Raw genomic sequence first — 20,941 nt, 5'->3', positions numbered from 1 at the left:
CGTCGGTGCGTTAGGACGCATCTTGCAGCATCCTAACGCACTGCCGCTCCGGCAATGCGACGCCACACCCATTTAAACAAATAGAGTGCCGGAGGCCTTGCCAGGCAGGACGCATGCCGTCCGGCTCTTTCTTCCGGCGTTCAGCCAAAGAGTAGCACAGTATACATACATAAACATATCTCTCCCCCTGTGTGCTCTCCCCCTCCCATATAGCCCCCCTGTTGCTACCCCAGTAATATATAGCCCCCCCTGTTGCACACCCAGTAGTATATAGCCCCCCTGTTGCTCCCCCAGTAGTATATAGCCCCCCTGTGTGCTCTCCCTCTCCCATATAGCCCCCTGTGTGCTCTTCCCCTGTAGTATGTAGCCCCCTGTGAGCTCCCCCAATTAGTATATAGCCCCCCTGTGAGCTTCCCCTATTAGTATATAGCCCCCTGTGAGCTCCCCCAACTTATATATGTAAACCCAGCCTTACTTATGTATATTGGACGTCAGTGTATTGTTCACTTCAGGCCTATTAGTTCAGTTGCGCTACTGAATAAGACGTAGGCTGTTTTCTATATGTCCATTGTAGTATGTTATTTACTCATTAGCCTGTAGTATAGCATTAAATACTCATTATCTTCATTTCCAAATGTTTTGATATTTTAATTTGGGAGTAAATGGAAAAAGGAATGTAAACCAAGCAATGGCTTATACTCTACGAGTCAAAAGAAACAGTCACTTATACTCCCACGGGTATACAGGGTGTATACAGATTAATTATTGACCTGCTACATTGTAAGAATAGTTTATTCACTCGAATGCACTAAAGCAACATGGCGCCAATTACTGCTCCCACTGTTGTGTCTGTGGTTCCATTTTATTCTAGTTCATACAAGCCTGGATGTAAGTGTATAGTTAGCACACATAGTATAGTGCAGGAGAAGGGAAGCTTGGCTCTCCGGCTGTTGCAAAATCACAACTCTCATCAGGCCTGGACAGCCTTCAGCTGTCCAGGCCTGATGAGAGTTGTAGTTTTGCAACAGCCGGAGAGCCAAGGTTCCCTACCCCTGGTACAGTGTGAAGAAAACCTTGACCCAAGGTAGCTGGTGGATCCTCCTTAGTAGTATTGATGGTAGCATAAATGCTATAAAAGTCTTGTCCTGCTAATTTGTGTCTGTCCTCCAGCCATGTTTATATACCTCCTGGAGGAGGGGGAGGTGGTGACAAGTTTTGAGGCAATGACTGGAAACAGGAAAGTTCAAGCCCAGGTCCAGAGTCAGATACGGATGGAGGAATGCTGTTCTGGTTGTCACTGGGAGTCACTTCCTTGTTACTGTCCCAGCGGTAAGTAAAGAGTCCTCAGACCCTACTGATAAAATGTCTGGTATGTCTTTTTGATATTTTTTCTAAAATAAATAATGTAGTAACTTTGCCGATTCTATTTTATATCTACAGCTCATCTTTTTTTAGGGCCCTTTACATGGACCAAGCAGTTGCATAGAAGGCTCTGTTTGCGCATGACCTTTTTGTTGCTTTTTTTAATGTGTTTTTGCTGCAAATTGCGCATTTTCGTTAAAATTCTGCTGTTTTAATGAAAAGGTGCAAATCGCAGTAAAAATGCAACAAAACTGCCATGTGTAAACACAGATGAACTAACACTGATCTCTTGATAGATGCTTGTTTAACCCTTTCACAACCATGGGTCATTGATTCCTCAATGCTCAGGTCGTTCTTGGACATCAGCCTATGGGATTGTAATGATCCCATAAGCTGATGTCCCTATGTCTTCCCCCTCTCCTCTGTCCCCTGCCACTGTTACAATCTTGTGAAAGCGGCAGGTGATAGAGGGGAGGGGGCAGAGCGCACAGCAGCGTGCCTGGCGCGCGCCCTGCCTTCCCTCCTTCCCCCCCGGTGCGTGCCCTGCCTTCCCTCCCTCCCCCTTGCACGTGCCCTGCTTTACCTCCCTCCCCCCCAGCCAGCCTCCGTAGCAAGGAAAGGTTTCCATGGCTACCATCGGGGTTCTGCAGAGCCCGATGGACACCAGACAGAGAATTCTCCCTCTTAGGAGGGAGAATTCTCTGTCAGAAGACCTATAGATGCTGCGGTCGTGCTGACCGCAGTATCTATAGGGTTAACTCAGCACGGAGCACGGCTCCGGTGCTGAGAGTTGCGTTTGGTCCCTGGCTATCACTAATGGCCGGGTCCCACCGGGGATGGCACAGGCACAGCTTCTGCGCCTGTGTTATCCTCGATCGTAAATTAACATCGCTGCAGCCTATGCCTGAGGCTGCAGCGACGTTAATTTACTGTGCAGCGTCGGTAGGGGGTTAATGACCCTTAAAGGGGTTCTCCGGTGAAAATATGTTTCTTTCAAATCAACTGGTTACAGAAAGTTACATAGATTTGTAATTTACTTCTATTTAAAAATCTCAATTCTTCCCATACTTATTTGCTGCTATATGTCCTGCAGGAAGTGTTGTTTTCTTTTTAGTCTGACACAGTGGTCTCTGTCCAAGACAGGAGCTGTCCAGAGCAGCAGCAAATCCCCGTAGAAAACTTCTCCTGCTCTGGACAGTCCCTGTCTCGGACAGAGGTGGCAGCAAAGAGCACTGTGTCAGACTGAAAAGAAAACACCAGTTCCTTCAGGACATACAGCAGTTGATAAGAAGAATCAAGATTTTTAAATAGAAGTAAATTGCAAATCTATATAACTTTCTGGCACCAATTGATTTAAAAGAAAAAGATTTTCGTTGGGGTAACCCCTGTAATTCATAGTAACATAGAAATAGAAATGAATGTAAACAGACATTGATTGTTTTGTTCTTGTTTGACTTAATCCAGGTGATCTTTCTTTCTTTATTCTTCATGTTTTAGGACACCTTGTTTTAGACCCAGACACGGCCCGCAGTGTATTTGTGCTCAGTGTGGGATCTGTACATCCCTCGGCAGTAGTCAGTGTGACTCTGCAGAGTAGCAGAGAGCTGCAGACGCTTCCCGGAGGAGCTGTACGTGTGACCCTCAACTCAACACTCACCCCCCTGGCACCCAATCCAGGGGACGCCAGCGAGCATGGGGATGGTCTGTGTGACGACAGGTTGTGCTCATGGTGATTGTGTGTTCTGTGTACTGGGGCTTTGGGGTTATGTGTGAAACAAATGTTGAGAATCATGATAGGTATATGGATTCCGTACTGCATGTTATACTACACACCAACTATATTTCTTATTAGTTGCTGAAAAGGCTTGTGATCAAAAAATTACATGTACAGTATATCACAACGCAACATGAAGCATCACAATATAAAGAAATCTGAAAGACCAGGAGCGTAGAGAGGTAACGTATACCTGTTTAGGGCTGCACGGACATCGCTAGCTATATCTCTCTCTCTCTCTATGTATATACATATATATAGCTAGCCCTTGTTAAACAATCATCGAGTCGTGTAATGGTTCGTTTACACAAAGCGATAATTCACCCAATTGAACATTTAACAATTTTGAAGCAACGATTTGGTTTTTAAAACAATCAGCGTTTAGACGGATAAATCATTAGAAATATCGTTTTTAAGATCGCTCACACATAGGGTGAATCTTTGAAAAACTGTGTACAAGAAGCGATCTGCGAATTTTTAGCGAACGACCAACGACAATTTGAGAACATGTTATAAGATCACAACGAACGATTTTTAGCCTGTCGTTTGATCGTTCGCTGTGTTTATACGAGACTATTATCGCTCAAATGCGAAGGTTTTAGCGACAATCTAACGACAATCGTTCCGTGTAAGGGCAGCATTATAGGCTGAGTAAGCAAGCGCTGATCTAGCAGATTGGTCCTCGTTTACATTATTAATCAGGCCGCCATTGGCCCATCTAATAAGACTCAGCCGGACTCAGGAGTGAGATAAACGTTTGGAAACAGCTGCATCTCCATACCATATAGTTTAGCAGTTCTGTCCTATCCTAGTCTTACTAGAAAATCTTTTTTTAAAAGTGAGAAAAAGTTTTATTTGATTAAAATGAGATCTTGACTGGATACTTTTATTCTCCGTGTTTAATGGAAGTAGCAGCTCCGGCAGTCTAACGCTATTCTTCTAATGTAACTCACATGCTTGCCAAGTATCGCATTTGAAATAACATTGTGGCCTCGAAATACATATCCAGTTTTATTCCAACATTTATCAACTTCACAGCATAACCTAATAGATATAGCTCTGCCAGGAGCTACTATAAGCCTTTGCCCAAAACCACACCTATACACCGATCAGCCATAACATTGATATTGATTATAAGAACATTGATTAGCATGTGAAAATGGCTGCTGTAATGAGGTGGGATGCATCAGGTAATGGTCAGTGTGTTTCCAGAATTGCAGATCCATTAAGATTGGGGGCAGGAATCATAATGGGTAGGGGGTAGGGGAATTAAAAAAAAGACAATATGCTCACCTGCCCCCATGCCCGCCCTGCTCCACATCACTGGCTCCTGTACCCCACTGCGTGTCTTCTTTTTCCGGTTTCCTGGTACGTCATAATCCGGGTTTATTGTCACAAGCAGGTGGGATTTAGCCTACTGAGCCAATCAGTGGTTGCAGTAATGTCCCTACTCAGTCACTTACTGGCTAAGCGGAGTATCTGTCAACCGGGTTGTGACATAGCCGGAGGGGAGCTAAGGAGACAGCCGGCTGGGGTCCAAGAGCTAGACGCGGCGCTGTGTGGGAAGAGGGACCGGTGAATATGACTTTTTTTATGTTCCCCACCCCCGACCCAGAATAATTTTTTTTGCCCCGTGCCGGACTTCTCCTTTTAAGTGTCGCTGTCGTTATAACTTTTAAATCTAAATCAACATAAGATGTGAAATAAAGCAAGTTTGCAATATGTATTCATTATTATTTTTTGTTGTTATCACGCTGTAAAACAAAGCTGAACTTAACAGAAATCCAGGTCCAGTCTCCTGAAGGCCGCTATATAATAAAGTTATACTTACTGTATCCAGGTCCAGTCTCCTGAAGGCTGCTATATAACAGCTATACTTACTGTATCCAGGTCCCGTCTCCTGAAGGCTGCTATATAACAGTTATACTTACTGTATCCAGGTCCCGTCTCCTGAAGGCTGCTATATAACAGTTATACTTACTGTATCCAGGTTCAGTCTCCTGAAGGCAGCTATGTAACAGCTATACTTACTGTATCCGGGTCCAGTCTCCTGAAGGCAGCTATATAACAGCTATACTTACTGTATCCAGGTTCAGTCTCCTGAAGACAGCTATATAACAGCTATACTTACTGTATCCAGGTCCAGTCTCCTGAAGGCAGCTATATAACAGCTATACTTACTGTATCCAGGTCCAGTCTCCTGAAGGCTGCTATATAACAGCTATACTTACTGTATCCAGGTCCAGTCTCCTGAAGGCTGCTATATAACAGCTGTACTTACTCTATCTAGGTCCAGTCTCCTGAAGGCAGATTTTCTGACTTGTGCTGGTTGAAAAAAAAAACAGACTGAATACAGGAATTCCAGCCAGAATAGAGAGTCACGGCTCACAGCGTCCATCAATCACATGACTGCCTTCTCTCTGTGAGCGCTCAGATGGCCTGGGATACACATGACTTCCTGTTTTCTGACTTTGAGAGAAAAAAAGTGTCAGAACACAGGAAGTGCTGGGTTTTTCATGATAAGTAAAAAATAAACTAATGAATGTAAATTGCAAACTTGCTTTATATCACATCTACTGTTGGTTTAGATTTTGAAAGTTATAACGACAGGGACACTTTAAGACTTATTAATATCAGCTCATGCAGTCCAGCCCTGAAAACACCTAAAATGGACACTGTGGAAAAAGGGAAGGCCAGCAGAGGCAGTGCCAGGCTCTCTGCAATATTCTGCTGGAAAACCTCTCACTTTGACAAATTGTTGCAGACCAAATACAACTGTTCATGGTATTGGTATTGCCTAATGGTAGCGACCTCTTTCAGAAGAATAATGGGACCCTACCTCAATGCAAAAATTGTTTCGGAATAATTTGACAAACTTGACAGAGTTCAAGATAATGATTTGGCTCCAAACTTCTCAGATCTTATTTTGATCAAACCACATTTGACAGATGCTGGAAAACAAGTCTGAATCATAAAGGCTTCTTCTTCATGGGGCAGGAGACCACAAGGTGCCTTCTGAGGTCTTCTGAGCCTTGTCACACAAACAGAAAACTAGGGAGGGTTTTTTTTTTTAAAGGGGTTGTCCAGCGCTAAAAAAACATGGCCACTTTTCCTCCTCTCTTGTCTCCAGGTCAGGTGTGGTTTGCAATTAAGCTCCATTTACTTCAATGGAACTGAGTCCCAAACTCCACCCAATCTGGAGACAAGAGAGGGGGAAAAGTGGCCATGCTTTTGTAGTGCTGGATAACCCCTTTAATGTTATGGCTAATTGATTTATATGGTTTACAGTACTGTACATGGTTTTAGGTTTGAGGTTTGAAGGCTTCTAGTACCTCCATGAATCTAGTATATCCTGTGAGTTTGCATGCTGTATTATTGTATTGTTAGTGGCCATGTCATCTCTAGACACGCATGACTGTTCTTAATAAGTGACATCTTGGATGATCATGCTTGTTTGTTTATATTTTTTGCAGTTCTGCCAGTTGTTTTGGTGGTGTGAGCGGGCCCGGGCCCAGTCCTTGGACGTTGCTAGCAGATTCTCCAGCCCAGGCACTGACTGCCACACACCCTAATTCCCTTTCCACTGCCCTAACTGGCTTGGCTACCAATCCACAACGTTATCATTTCAGCTTTCGTCTACAGGTCCAGGGGCCTTGTCTTTTGGCAGGCAAGTAAAACACAAGGGTAGCTTCACATCCACCAGATTTGCATCGGATTTCACGCTGCAAGTTTGCAGCAAAATCTGCTGTGAATCCTTGTACTGTGAAATTTAATGGGGTTACATACCCGCAGCGGAAACTTCATTCCGCTGCGAGTATGTAACCCAGCCTCTTTAACCCCCCGCACGGCAGCACTGATTGGCTGAGAGGGAGTGACGGAAGCCGTGAGCCTCACATGCAGCTGCGGCGCCATGCAGGTAATATTGGATAACCCCTTTAACCCAAAAAGACGCAATAATTTATTTCTGGGTTTCCTGGAATCTGTGATATGGTAGATCTGGTACAGCATTGTGGCTTCCATTATACATAAAACTAGATGGAAAGATGTGAGCAGAGCCATGTAGCATGTATATTTATCCAGAGAATAGAAATGTATAACCATGATGTCCTTCCTGCAGGGATCGAGAGCCCGTCTCATGCTCTGCGTGCTGATGCAAGTCCTTTTGCTGTCTCGGCCTCCTCCATTTGGATCAGCCTGGCTGAAGAGTACAATTGTGACCGAGCTCTAGAAATTCTCCTGCACCCCAGTGGTAAATAATGAGAAATAGACTTTATAACCTCAATAAGTATTGAAGAAAAGCTTAAAAAACAAGCAATAAAGTTGTGCTTCTACTAAGTCGCTTTGGAAGTGACCATGTTAAAAGTCAAATTTTATAGTGTATCTGGGAGAAAAAAGTAAAGTTTGATGCTGTTGTAATGAAAAAGTTATCATACTGGTGTAAAGTAGAGCTGGCTGAGTTGCCCCTAGCAACCAATCAGATTCCACCTTTCATTCCTCACAGATTCTTTGAAAAATTAAAGGTGGAATGAATCTGATTGGTTTCTAGGGGAAACTAAACCAGTTCAACTTAACACCAGGTTTGATAAATCCACCTCCTTAGTTTTAAAGTGACACCGTCACCCCCTTTCTGCATGTGGACTTCTCTACACAGCTGTAAAGCCTAACTTCTGCAGTTTTAATGCCTTACTTTATTATAGATTTTGTTTTTGTACTTGGTCCAGTGAAAAATGCTTTTTATCTTTGGTGGATTGTGCCACCTGGGTGGGGCTTCACATCTGCTTCACAACTTAACCCGCTGTAGGCCCCAACCCTCTGTGACGTCATCGTCGTCTAGGTATGCCTCCCTCGGCCATTGGAATGGGCCAACATAGAGGAGTGGGGCCTAGACCCTTTTCAATGGCTGCCGTGGGGGCAGGGGCCTAGACGTCATTGACGGTACTGAGGGACGGGGCCTACAGAGCCATTGTGTGCTGTGCTAAGTGATGCTGTGGGCGTGAAGCATTTTTACTTGACCAAGCACCAAGAAATCTATAATAAAGCAAGGTATTTAGGCTTTAGCAGAATTTAGGCTTTAGAGCTGTGTAGAGAACTCCTCCTACACAAAGAGGGTGACAGTATCACTTTAAGTAGTGTTTGAGTGATGTGTATCAACCTCTGACTGGTTGAGCAGGTGATTGCTCAGCCGGGTATGTGACGTTTCAGCTGGAAAGCTGGGTACGTGACGTTTCAGCTGGAGAAGCCGGGTATGTGACGTTTCAGGAGGAGAAGCCGGGTATGTGATGTTTCAGCTGGAGAAGCCGGGGTATGTGATGTTTCAGCAGGATAAGCCGGGTATGTGATGTTTCAGCAGGATAAGCCGGGTATGTGATGTTTCAGCAGGGTAAGCCGGGTATGTGATGTTTTAGCTGGAGAAGCCGAGGTATGTGATTTTTCAGCTGGAGAAGCGGGGTATGTGACGTTTCAGCTGGAGAAGCTGGGTATTTGCCGTTTCAGCTTGAGAAGCCGGGTATGTGACGTTTCAGCAGGAGAAGCAGAGTATGTGACGTTTCAGCAGGAGAAGCCGAGTATGTGACGTTTCAGCTGGAGAATCCGAGTATGTGACGTTTCAGCTGGAGAAGCAGATTATGTGACGTTTCAGCTGGAGAAGCCAGTTACCTGGTTTCCAGCTGAAGACAACAGTAGGCTGATGTGAACGGGACCCAGAAACAGCGCATCAAAGGCACGTGGACGGGTGAGTTCACTTTTTCATTATTTTCCTGCCCCCACCTGCAGTTTTTGTACTTCCGTGGGGCTTTCCTTTGAGTAATTTTTCAGTCTATTTTGCCCTAAAATAAGTGTTTGTCCTTCCCAACAGTACATAGATGAATAGAACACCGTGCCTTAGTATGAATGATATGCATAAATTGATCTGACCATCTGTTACTTTATAAGACTTCATGCATAAAGATAGGTCGTCTGACAGCAACAAACAAAGTCTTTGCCTCGTGGAATAGTCTTGCTGTGTGCTGAGCCATTAGATAATATAAAGCTCTGCAGCCTCTAGGATTATTTCTTTATTACTACAATAATAGTGTAATGGTCCTTTTACATGGAGCGATAAATCGCCCAATCGATCGTTTAACGATTTTGAGGCAACAATTTTGTTTTTATGCTGATCAGCGTTTAGACAGAGAGATAAATCGTTATTGCGATCGTTTTTAAGATCGTTTAAGCCCATCTCACACATAGGGTGAATTGGTGAAAGACTGTTTACACAAAGTGATCTGCTAATTTTCAACCAACTACGGTTTGAGAACATGTTGAAAGGCCAAAATTAGCAATTTCTCGCTCATCGTTTGATCATTCACTGTGTTTACATAAGCCGATTATCGCTCAAATGTGATCGTTATTGCGAAAATTCGCACAATAATCGTTTCGTGTAAAAGAACCATAAGCTTACCATACATATCTCTCCAATCCACCTATACATATACATGCCCAGCAGCCAGAGTCCTCCGGTGGCAGCTTATCTTCTCCAGAACAAAATGACATCCCCTGACATCGTAGTCTGGCAGTCCCACAAAAATCAGATGTGTATGAAACTTTGGTGCTCAATGGCATCAAGGCTTCCAATATGACATATCTCTTTGGCCACGACCTCACAACGTCTTTTTTATCTTTTGGCAGCTTGACAGACGTTTTTTTTTTTTTTTGGTAACTGTTTTTTTGTACAGCCTGTTCACAGCAGCCGTCTGTCATCTTCCGCTTGAAGTGACATGGCTTCAGCTGCAATGTCATGGTTCGGCTGAACGATTTCCTGCACAGCCAGTCAGTGACTAGGGGGATGTCCTGTCCCAGTCACTGATTGGCTGAGCAGGCAGTTACTCAGCCCAGTAGGTGTCACTGCCCTTAATTGAGCCTGGTAGGTGTCGCTGCACTTGATCGAGCCGGGTAATTGACGTTGCAGCAAGGAGAGCCGGGTAGTTGACGTTGCAGCTAGGAGAGCCGGGTAGTTGACGTTGCAGCTAGGAGAGCCGGGTAGTTGACGTTGCAGCTAGGAGAGCCGGGTAGTTGACGTTCCAGCTAGGAGAGCTGCAGATCACTGGTGGCTATAAACAGGACGGCGGAGCGGCGATATGGGGCACGAGAACGGGTGAGCTCACTTGTTTGTTATTTTCCAGCACCTGCCTGCGTTTTACACTTTTGTGGGACTTCTCCTTTAAATAGTTATTTCTTCTTTGTACAGGTTTATATAGAATTGTTGCAGGTATGACTCAAACCAGCAAATACTTGCCTTTAACTTGTCTGTATCCAGCAAAGTATGACCTGATTCATCTATGAGTCACATTCAGCTGCTGCTACTTGTGATGTCAGTGTGATTCACTAAGCTATTCACATTACTACCATATAAATGTAGAAAAGGATTTGTGGTTGTATCCAGTATTGCAGTTCAGCTTTCTTTAGTTGAATGAGAATAATGCTATAGCAAACACATACTGCTGTTTCAGGGAAATAAAAGACCCTTCTGATCCTGGACAACCCCTTCAATTTTCTGGTAAAGGGGTCTCCGTCACTAAGCCAATTTTACTTTTTAGCCAGTTAAAGGGAATGTGTCACCTAAATTTTCTTCTACTGGTTATAGTCAAATACTAAAACTGTTTCTATTATTCTTATCTGTTTCTATTTTCTGACTTTTTTTTTTTTAATTTTGCTTTTTGTACATTGTTATGGGGGCGGCCATATTGCCTGGGCTGTTCTTAACAGCATTTAGTGACATACCTAACAGCAAGACTCATGGACATAGATGACAATAGACAGAAACTGTCCCCTTTAGATGAATGTAAAGCATTACTGATTGCGCTCTGTGACCTTTTTAAGAAGTCATTCCACAGGGAGCTGCTATTCTCTCCTCTATTTACTGGTGTCACTTCCTGGTTTGGGTTTTCTTATAATGCACTTTGTCTCCTGTGATGTCTAACTGACAGCCAATCAGAGCTGAGCAACCTGTGTCATCTGAAAAAGGGAGGCTGGCTTAACAGGGCTTAGACCCGCCTCCCTCTTGATGATGTCATTGTCACAAAATGGCTGCCACAGACCAGTCTGGGGGCAACAGTCATTATGTAAGAATGAATTTACTTCACTTCCTGTTGGGGGATTGAGGGGGGAAAAGATAGATGATTGAAGCATATTACACAGTTATATAACTTTTTAATGTGTTCAATTACTGGGAAAAAGCGTTTTGCTGGAGTACCCCTTTAAGAACTGTATGTCCTTACAAAATAGAGTAAAGCTTCCTGTGAAACGATTAGGCCATGGTGATAAATCTGTACAATAATTTTTTATTTTTTTTATTTTTTAGAACCACACCTCCCTCACCTTTGTCTTGAGAGGGGAACCAAGACTTTCCAACAGTATGAGATGCATATAAAAGAGAGAAAAGATTTTGTTAAAGTGATGAAGAAGTCTAGTGATCCTGAAAGACAGGTGAGTGCAACGAAGTAAAAAATAGTGTAATACTACTCACTGCAGAATGCATGAAAAATAATACAAACTGTCATACATTATCACATATACAGTAAGTGTAATAAAGAACCAATGTTCTAAGTAAATATATTTATAAAGGTTCTATTAACATGTCAGAAACAACCCATCCAATCCACACAGGCAAATAAATCAAACCAAAGATGTCCATAAATCATATGTAAGGGTAAATTCACATGTACAGAATCGCAGGGGATTTCACGCTGCGGATTTTGCAGCACAAATCTGCTGTAGTGTCCTGGCCTATGGCTCTAGATGAAAATCCATTGTGAGAATGTAGCCACTGCCTTATCAACCCATCAGCTGCCGGGTTTTAACATGTATATGTAATGGACATGAGATGTCTTCTGTTATTGTATTCTCACCTGCTTGGCTTACAAGTGGTGTTGGCTTCTCGTTGAAAATAAAAAAAAATAAATAAATAAAAAAAAGGCAGTGGCTACATTCTGGCAGATATCAGTGACGATACCCTAATAATGAGACATTAGGGAAAAAGTATTGAATACACTAAGGCCTTATTCACATGTCCCGTAATTACTGTATCCGTTTCCTTATTTCCGTATCCCAGTTACTGCACATTGATGTCTATTGGCCTATTCACACTCTCAGTAGATGAAACGGATGAAAATCAATGCTGAAAAAAAAGGACATGTCCTAGTGCGGACCAAGTGCGGACCCTGATTTTTTTTACGGATCCTCTCATTGAAATCAATTGTTTACGGATTGTTTACGGATTGCAACATGTTTGGCATCTGTATTTCCGTTTTCCCGTCACGGAAGGTTCACAAGGTTCTGTTTCTAAGCAACCACAGGCTGACAAGCGATCATTTGACTTATTTTAGGGGTTGGGCAAACTGGTGCTTTTTTTTATTTTTTAACCTACTCAACTTTATTAACTTGTATAAAGCAGTCGGTAGTAAAAACAGATTTACGGAAATTCGGATGCAATACGGATGTACTACGGATGTCCAATCCGTAATTTTTAGCGGGTTGTTTCAGGACTAGAAAATTTTACTGAACGTGTGAATAAGGCCTTACTGAAATGTATTTAAAGGGAACCTGTCACCCCCCGTGCCGAGGCAGAGCCCGGCCGACCCCCAGGTGGAGACCCTTATACTTACCCCATGCACGAAGTCCCGCTCCTGGACCCGCTACCTACTGCCGAGATATCGCCGTCGAAAGCTCAGCGCGTTCTCATCAGAGATGAGTCCGATGCTCATAGAGAATGAATGGAGCCGTCATTCTCTTTGAGCTTTGGACTCGATATCTCGGCAACGGGAGCGGGTCCAGGAGCGAGACTTCATGCACGGGGTAAGTATAAGGGTCTACACCGGGGGGTCGGCCGCACTCTGTCCTGGCACAGGAGGGGCTGACAGGTCCTCTTTAATACCTTGTACAAAAGCCTGGTGATAAAAGCTGCAAGACACCTCCTGTATGGGGAAACCATACATTGCTCAAGTGAGATATTGGCCCATTCTTCTCTAAAAATACTCTTCAAGTCCTGAAGGTTCGGTAGGCTCCTTCTATGTTATTTTTTTCCAGATTTTTTTTTTTTATTTGATTCAGGTCAGGTGATTGACCATTTTAGCAGCTTCATTTTCTTTCTCTGAAACTAATTGATAGTTTCCTTGGCTGCGTGTTTGCTCAAATGTTCACATTTCATCTTGATCATTGCGGTCGATGGCAAAAAAAATGTTTATTTTTTTTTTATAAGCCAGGTCTCTTTACATTAGTCCTTTCATCCTTGCTTCAATTATATTAATTATATGCCCAGAAACACCATGATGCCCCAACCTCCAAACTTCATGGTTGGTATGGTGTTTTGTGGGTGATATGGCAATGCCTTTGGCCTTCAAGCATGATGTGCATTATGACATCCAAAGAGGGCAATTTTGGTCTCCTCTGACCAGACTATGTTCTTCCATTATTTCACAGGCTTGTCTAAATTTAAATAGCACTTTACACGTTTTTGTTATTTATTTATTTTTAAATCGTGTTATTTGGTGTCCCACCACGGTTCTTAACACCCCTCGCAAAAGCCTGTACTTCAAAATTGTAGTGGTGATGAAGTAGTACCTAAGTTTTACCACTAGATGTCACTAGTATGTATATTGTATGCTTAAGTATTGCACTGTTCATTCCACTGCGGATACGTAAGCTGGCCCCTTTAACCTCCCCGGCCCGGAGCATAAATTACCTGCTCAGCGCCGCGGCTGTGTGAGGCTCCCGTCGGTCCCCATCAGCCAATCAGTGCTGCCGTACACTGATTGGCTGATGGGGAGAGAGGGGAGCCTCACACACAGCCGTGGCGCCGAGCAGGTAATGCATGCTCCAGGCTGGGGGCTGTGGGTGGTTAAAGGGGTCGGATCACATATTGGCAGTGGAATGAAAATTCCGCTGCGGGTATGTGACCCATTCACTTCACACTATCAGGATCCACAGCATATTTTGCTGCAAACTCGGTGTGAAATCCGCTGCGGATCCGGTACATATGAAGCTACCCTTAAGTAGTTTATAAGTTCTTACCTATTATAAGTTCAATACCTATTACAGCTGATCTAAAGATATCTGGCATAGCAGAAATGTATTGGTGTGCTTTTATTTGTATAGCGCCTGATTCCACAGCTTTTTTCAATTTTGGTCCCTGCCCCCATCAGGCCTCGCAATCCAAATTTGCCTATCTGTCAGTTTTGGGTGTTTTGGGCGAGCCAATGTCTTCTATTTGTTGATACCTGACGTAATTGAAAGGGTCAGAACTGACTTTTTTTATACTAGGTGAACTTTGTACGGAGGAGGTTTCATAAAGATCTTCATCTCAATCCAGTTCTGATGCTGAACTTTTGCCCAGACATCACATCCCTCAGTTCTTTCGGCGCCGATCTCCCAAGCGTTACGCGTGAAGTTATTTTCATTGTCCATCTGATGGAAGAGAAATGCCATAATATACGGGTGAGACTAAATACCATAGGTAATTTCATATTCATTGTTGAACTATTCCTCGTTGTTTATGGTGAGAGAAATTAAGACATCATCTTACTGTACATTATTGTAAATTGCAGGGATTATTATATTCTCTGATATGCAACCACCTTAAAGGGGTACTGTAGTAAAAATCTTTTTCTCTCATATCAACTGGTTTTAGAAAGTTACATAGACTTGTAATTTACTTTTATTTAAAAATCTTAAGTCTTCACATACTTATCAGCTGCTGTATGTTCTGCAGGAAGTGGTGTATTCTTTTCAGTCTGATTCAGTCTGATTTCAGTCAGGAACTGTCCAGAGCAGCAGCAAATCCCCATAGGAAACCTCTCCTTCTCTGAACAGTTCCTGACATTGACAGAGGGGGCAGCACTGAGCACTGCGTCAGACTGGAAAAAATACACCACTTCCTGCAGGACATACAGTAGCTGATAAGTACTGGATGACCTGAGATTTTTAAATAGAAGTAAATTACAAATCTATATAACTTTCTGCAACTGATTGATTTTCGCTATCTCAATGGATAGATACTAATGGTCAGCTGCAGGTTTTATAAATGCATTAGAGTCTCTAGTCTATGTATTTCTAGGAAACTTTTATGTCAGAGAAGGACATTTTTGTCCTTGTATCCTATAAAACATAATCCAATCTTTATAATTTCTTTCTTGATATTACTTCTTGGGGTGCCTTTACACAGATTTATCTGACACATTTTTTAAGCCAAAGCCAGGAACAGACTATAAACAGGGAACAGGTCATAAAGGAAAGATTGCTCCTCTTTTTTCAAATCCACTCCTGGCTTTGGCTTCATCTCTCTGTGTAAAGGCACCTTAAGTCCCCTGCCTACTTGTCTTTTGCATACTTCTACTCAATTCTTTCTTTGTTTTGTAGGACGCTCTTCTTCTGGCTGTGAGGAGTTTACCTGTACGCACATTGCTGAATGTGGCAGGTGGCGCATGCGACAACAGGGCCCTATTTCCAACCAGCAGGCAGTGCACCAATGTGAGTGAGGGGGGCTGCAAGGGAATCTGTGTACTCAATACTGCTGACTGCACAGGATGCTGAGCGTTTGGTGAGAATTTGCAGTGTCAATCACACTTAACTCTGCTACTTTTTCTGCTTCATTTATTTTGCTTTTATGCTTTCTCGTGCCTTTTTTCATTTGTTTATTTAAAAACTGTTACGGCAACCTATTCAGTTCTGCTATTAGTCATGTATGATTCTATAGTGGAAGACACTAAGGGAGGGAGTATGCACAAGCCACTGTATTATATTCCCATAAAGTAATTTTATTACAGTAATTTCTATTGTTATTCTTCTAAAATAACCCATATATGAAAGTGTAATGTTATTTATGTGGCTATTTCAGTTGTTGTCTCACTTACTGCCTCAGTCCCTTTAGATATACCCCATTCCCTGATCTTCCTTAAAGTGGACTTGTCAGCTGCTTTTTGCTGACTGAAGTATAGGTAGTACAGTAGGTCTTCTTACCCTTCATCAGGAGTTGTAAATCTTAGTTTAGTCTGTCACTCCAGCGCCAAGATAAGTTTTATGCAAATTTGAGGAGGGATGCCATGTGCAATCCCCTGAGCAACATTAAGTCCCTTCTCTCCTAACTTTAAAGAGAATTCTGGCAAAAATTTTTATTAAAGTATTGTATTGCTCCCCAAAAGTTATACAAGTTACCAATATACACTTATTACGGGAAATGCACATAAAGTGCTTTGCTCCCTGCACTTACTACTGCATCAAGGCTTCACTTCCTGGATAACATGGTGATGTCACTTCCTGGATAAAATAGTGATGTCACAACCCAACTCCCAGCTGTGCGGGCTGTGGCTGCTGGAGAGGATGATGGCAGGGGGACACTGAGGGACACAGGGCACTGGAGGGACACTGAGCATCCCCCTGCCATCATCCTCTCCAGCAGCCACAGCCCGCACAGCTCTGGGAGTCGGGTCGAGACATCACCATATTATCCAGGAAGTGACATTACCATTTTATCCAGGAAGTAAAGCCTTGATGCAGTAGTAATTGGAGGGGAAAAAAGCACTTTTTAAGCATTTCCCGTTATAAGTGTATATTGGTAACTTGTATAACTTTTGGAGGGCAATACAAAACTTTAATAAAAGTTTTCGCCGGACTTCTCCTTTAAGGGTCTATTCACACGTCAGTATGTTTTTGGCTCCGCAAATTTGAGTCCACTATTTTTGCATCCCCAATCTGCAAAATTCCATCCGTATTGCATCCGTATTTTTTGCTTATCAGCAAAAATGAAAAAGTGTTTAATAATAAACTAGTCGCAATTTGTGGATTGCGGATCCATATTTTTGCGGATCGCATCTGCAAAAATACGGATCCCATAGAGTTCTATTGGTGTGTCCTTTTTTTTTTTTTGCAGCAACAGGGTCACGGATCACGGCCCTGTACCCAACTATGGATGTGGGAATGTGGCCATTGAAATGCATTGACTCTATTTTCTGTCCGTAATTGCGAATCCACAGTTGTGGACAGAATTCCGGACGTATGAATAGGGCCTAACACTGCTGTGTCTGCAAGTAAGCGCCCACTCTGTTTAGATTCACAGGCCAAATGTGCTGGGCTTTGGCAACCTAGTGGAACACCCCATGGGCTTTATCTCTTTAATTCACATCAAATTTCTAAAGTTTATATCTCCTTGCAGAGTTACATTTCCTGATTCAGAGTAAGAAGCTCTATTTTTAACCGCCTCTAATTTAGTCAGCAAAAAGCCACCGACAGGTCTACTTTAAAGTAATAATTTAGACATTTAGGGATTTCTGTTTTTATGTTGCTTAACAGGATTCATTGGAGATGGTTTGTGAATTTTTCCGAAGCAACAAGTTGTGTGGGATGTCCAGCAATTTTCCTTCAGTTTTGGGTCGAATATTAGCACATCCAGTGCATCGTGGGTACCCACGGCAGCTGTTTATTATAACAGACACTGGATTTACTAATTCTAACAGAGTTCTTGAGCTTTTAAGACATCATGCAAGAAACACACGGTGAGAGCACAAACAATTGATTTACTTATAAAGAAAATGGTGAAACTGTGACGTGTGTACAATTGTCATTAAGGAGGTTGTCCGAAAAAGGTTTCACTATAGCTCATAGGCTGTGGGGGACATGTGAGTAATGTATACTTACCTGTCCAGATCGCGAGCCACCTGTTCCCTGCCACTGTTCCCTCCCTCCGGAAATGGCCTTTTATCATAGATCCTATGCTAACTGGTCGTTTATGTAGGAAGTGGGACGTCACCGGATGCTTACAAAACACTGTGAGCAGCAGACAACGGGCGGCCCGAGATTCGGCAACGGCAGGGGAGCGAGACAGGTAAGTATACATTACTCACATTTTCCCCTGCAGCACCAGCATCATGAGCTATAGTGGAAAATTCCAGCTGCCCGTCTCCATTCGGAGGGTCCATTTGCACCACAAAACGGACCTTCATTCATGCAGTAGGATACCTGAAATATCCTATTGACTTAAATGGGGTCCTTCAGGTTTCTGGCTGGTTATTTATCAGAATTTGTCCAGACAAGATTAATAGCAGTGGTTTTTTGTCTGCAGTATATTTAGTGAGTGACATCCCTGCACAGTGCCGTCCCAATATTCTTTAGGAGGGTTGGTGCACTGAGGGTAGCCACATTTGCATATCCTAAATTTGCATATTAAGTAAATTAAATGACAGAAAACAGTGCTAAAGATCAAGGTAAGAATATTACCTGCATCCTGTGTGTTATGGGGACATTTAAACCTGTTGTAAGTTCCCCTTTATTAGGCCAAATAACCTTTACTATTATTGATCTTTTATTTCCTAATAGCATACTTTTGTTTTGTGTGACTCAAGAGTATGCTTTTCATACCGTGTTTCCCTGAAAATAAAACAGTGTCTTATATTAATTTTTGCTCCTAAAGATGCGCAAGGTCTTTTTTTCAGGGGATGTCTTATTTTTTCATGAAGAAGAATTTACATGTCACATGCACAGCAGGGACAGAGCGCTTGGTATGGCAGCTTCCGACCACCAGGGAGAGCTCTCGTCGCAGCACATTCGTACAGCACAGCAGGGACGGGGTACGATATGGCGGCAGGTGACTGGATAACAGCAGAATATGTGCAGCTCTACATCTAGCGATAGGGGACAACAGTGATGGAGGCAGGCGACGGGTCACTTGCAGTACATGTCAGCATATGTGTTTGCTGGTATACCAATATATATCTCAAATGCACTGCAAAATATTTCGGATGAGTATTGTAATTCTTTAATAATTTAACTTGTAAGCACAAAACCATAAAATATATAGTGACTTTCCAAACTGCATAGAGATGTCCAATACCTTGTTATATATTACGCTTTACCTAGTGGATAAAGTATCATCCACTTTTCTGCCGTTCTTTGAATTCCATGTATATCCCGTGTAATACGGCCGCCATGAATTTCCCCACAGGGTGTTTGGCTTTGGTCTCGGTTCAAATGGAGATCACAAAATACTTGAGAGAGCAGCCAAGCTAACCAGGGGAACGGTTGAGTTGCTCTCAGAGGAGGAACGGCTGCAGCCCAAGGTGACTACCATATGCTGGTTTTACTTTACAATGATAAGTATCGGAACATTTGCTTACCTACACTGTGTTTCTTGCTGCTTGTAGCTTATTAAATCCTTAAAGAAAGCCCTGGAACCAGTTTTGAGTGACATCACTATAGACTGGTATATGCCAGAAACCATGGAGGCTCTACTTACCCCCAATGACATTGCTCCACTTTATCCCGGTGACTCACTTATTAGCTACTGCACTTTATATAACACGGCAAGCTTCCGAAGCAAGAAGGGACCGGTGAGTATAGGAGTACATAGGATGCATGCTCTCGTTTCATCTGGTTTTGGGTTTCTATCCTGGGTCGCCCCTATGTTTCAGACACGTGTGGCTAGAGGAGGATCCCTCAGTTCTGTTTTCCAGTCTCAGGAAGAGTCACAAACCCCAGGGACTGCTGACACTAGTTACCCAAATCAATCTGCCGGCATGGAAGATGTGGAAAGAGCTTTACAGGAGATTTCACATGAAATCTCAATGGAGTTCTCTGCGTGGAGTGAAGATCCAGAAAGAACGGAGAGCCTAGGTATGTAGTCTGCTGACTTTCATAGGGTATATTTTAAGGGATTTTGTGCATATTAGAGTATGTACTATTTAAAAGCATAAAACGTTGTTTGAAACAGGGCCTGCCTTAGGGTAGATGGCGCTCTGTGCAAAACTTTTTTGCCGAAACTTCCACCTCCTCCAGGCCTTTGCTGAGACTCCCTAAAGGTGACATAGACTAAATCCTACAGCCTCCCACCCCTCCAGAGGACATCCACCACCTGACCCGCCAGCTTCCCAGCTATGCATACAGCTACCTGACCCCCCCCCCCAGCCATACAGACAGCTACCCGACCCCTCCAGCAATACAAACAACTCCATGCCCCCCTGCCTACCGTTTTTACCAGAGAGCATGCAGACAGCTGTACAGAAAGCTACCCGACCCCCCACCCCCCACCCCACCCCAGCCATACAAATAGCTACTCAACCATGGTGGGGTGCGGCGTGGGTGCCGTCATGCTGTAGGAGAAGTTGAGGGATCACACCACTGCGAAAGAAGGGTGACCTGGGGCGTTCCGGCAGACAGACAGTACACAGAAATTTCTAAGTTAAATGTGATGTCTGTCTGCCGGAGCGCCATGAATGAATCACTACGGGAGGAGGGCGGGGTGGAGGTAGGGTTGGCGTTCCAGCCAACAGACAGCACATCTAACTTCTACGTACTGTCTGCCGGATCCCCCTTTAAGCTGTCCGGGAGTGATGTGCCCTGTGCACACCCCAAAGGCCGTCCCTGGTTTGAAATAAGCCATATAGCTGTGTTGTATATACTTAACTTTTACTTGGCTTGTGATATATATAAATAAGTTTTAGCATGTTCTAACAAACACATTTTATGAAAATTGTGAGCTGTATGGAGGCCAGCCCGCCCCTTTTTAATTATATTGAATGGAGTGGGCCAGCTGGGTTGGCCAAATCAGCTCTGCGGGGGCGGGCAGTTCTCCTTACTGGTGCCCCAGTGCTCCTAATGGTGACAGCACACAACTAACTGCACTGGAACATGACCGAGGATGAAGGTAAGACACATACCTACCTCCTCCTCGTCTCCTGTGCGATAGGGAAATATCAGCAGTAACAGTTGTTCAACCTGCTGATAGTTCCCCTTTAAATACAGTAACAGATGTAATATATATTAATACTGGAAAAATTATTTGCT

General features: G+C 43.3%; 1 protein-coding gene across 3 annotated transcripts in view; it reads left to right on the top strand.

The window, feature by feature from the left end:
* Positions 1 to 20,941, top strand: part of VWA5B2 (von Willebrand factor A domain containing 5B2) — a 41,754-nt gene that overhangs the window by 8,955 nt on the left and 11,858 nt on the right. For 2 of the 3 annotated variants that reach the window (XM_069974552.1, XM_069974553.1), the window contains exons 3-13: positions 1,171 to 1,329; positions 2,860 to 3,091; positions 6,610 to 6,803; positions 7,254 to 7,385; positions 11,475 to 11,599; positions 14,432 to 14,605; positions 15,527 to 15,637; positions 17,456 to 17,658; positions 19,104 to 19,218; positions 19,303 to 19,488; positions 19,570 to 19,771. In XM_069974552.1, coding sequence (XP_069830653.1) covers positions 1,171 to 1,329; positions 2,860 to 3,091; positions 6,610 to 6,803; positions 7,254 to 7,385; positions 11,475 to 11,599; positions 14,432 to 14,605; positions 15,527 to 15,637; positions 17,456 to 17,658; positions 19,104 to 19,218; positions 19,303 to 19,488; positions 19,570 to 19,771 — 1,833 coding nt within the window. The remainder of the gene's footprint in view (positions 1 to 1,170; positions 1,330 to 2,859; positions 3,092 to 6,609; positions 6,804 to 7,253; positions 7,386 to 11,474; positions 11,600 to 14,431; positions 14,606 to 15,526; positions 15,638 to 17,455; positions 17,659 to 19,103; positions 19,219 to 19,302; positions 19,489 to 19,569; positions 19,772 to 20,941) is intronic. The other variant, XM_069974554.1, reaches the window with a different exon arrangement.

This window comes from Dendropsophus ebraccatus, chromosome 6 (genome assembly GCF_027789765.1).
Source record: "Dendropsophus ebraccatus isolate aDenEbr1 chromosome 6, aDenEbr1.pat, whole genome shotgun sequence".
NCBI lineage: Eukaryota > Metazoa > Chordata > Amphibia > Anura > Hylidae > Dendropsophus > Dendropsophus ebraccatus.
This window is presented reverse-complemented; position numbering and strand designations above follow the sequence as displayed.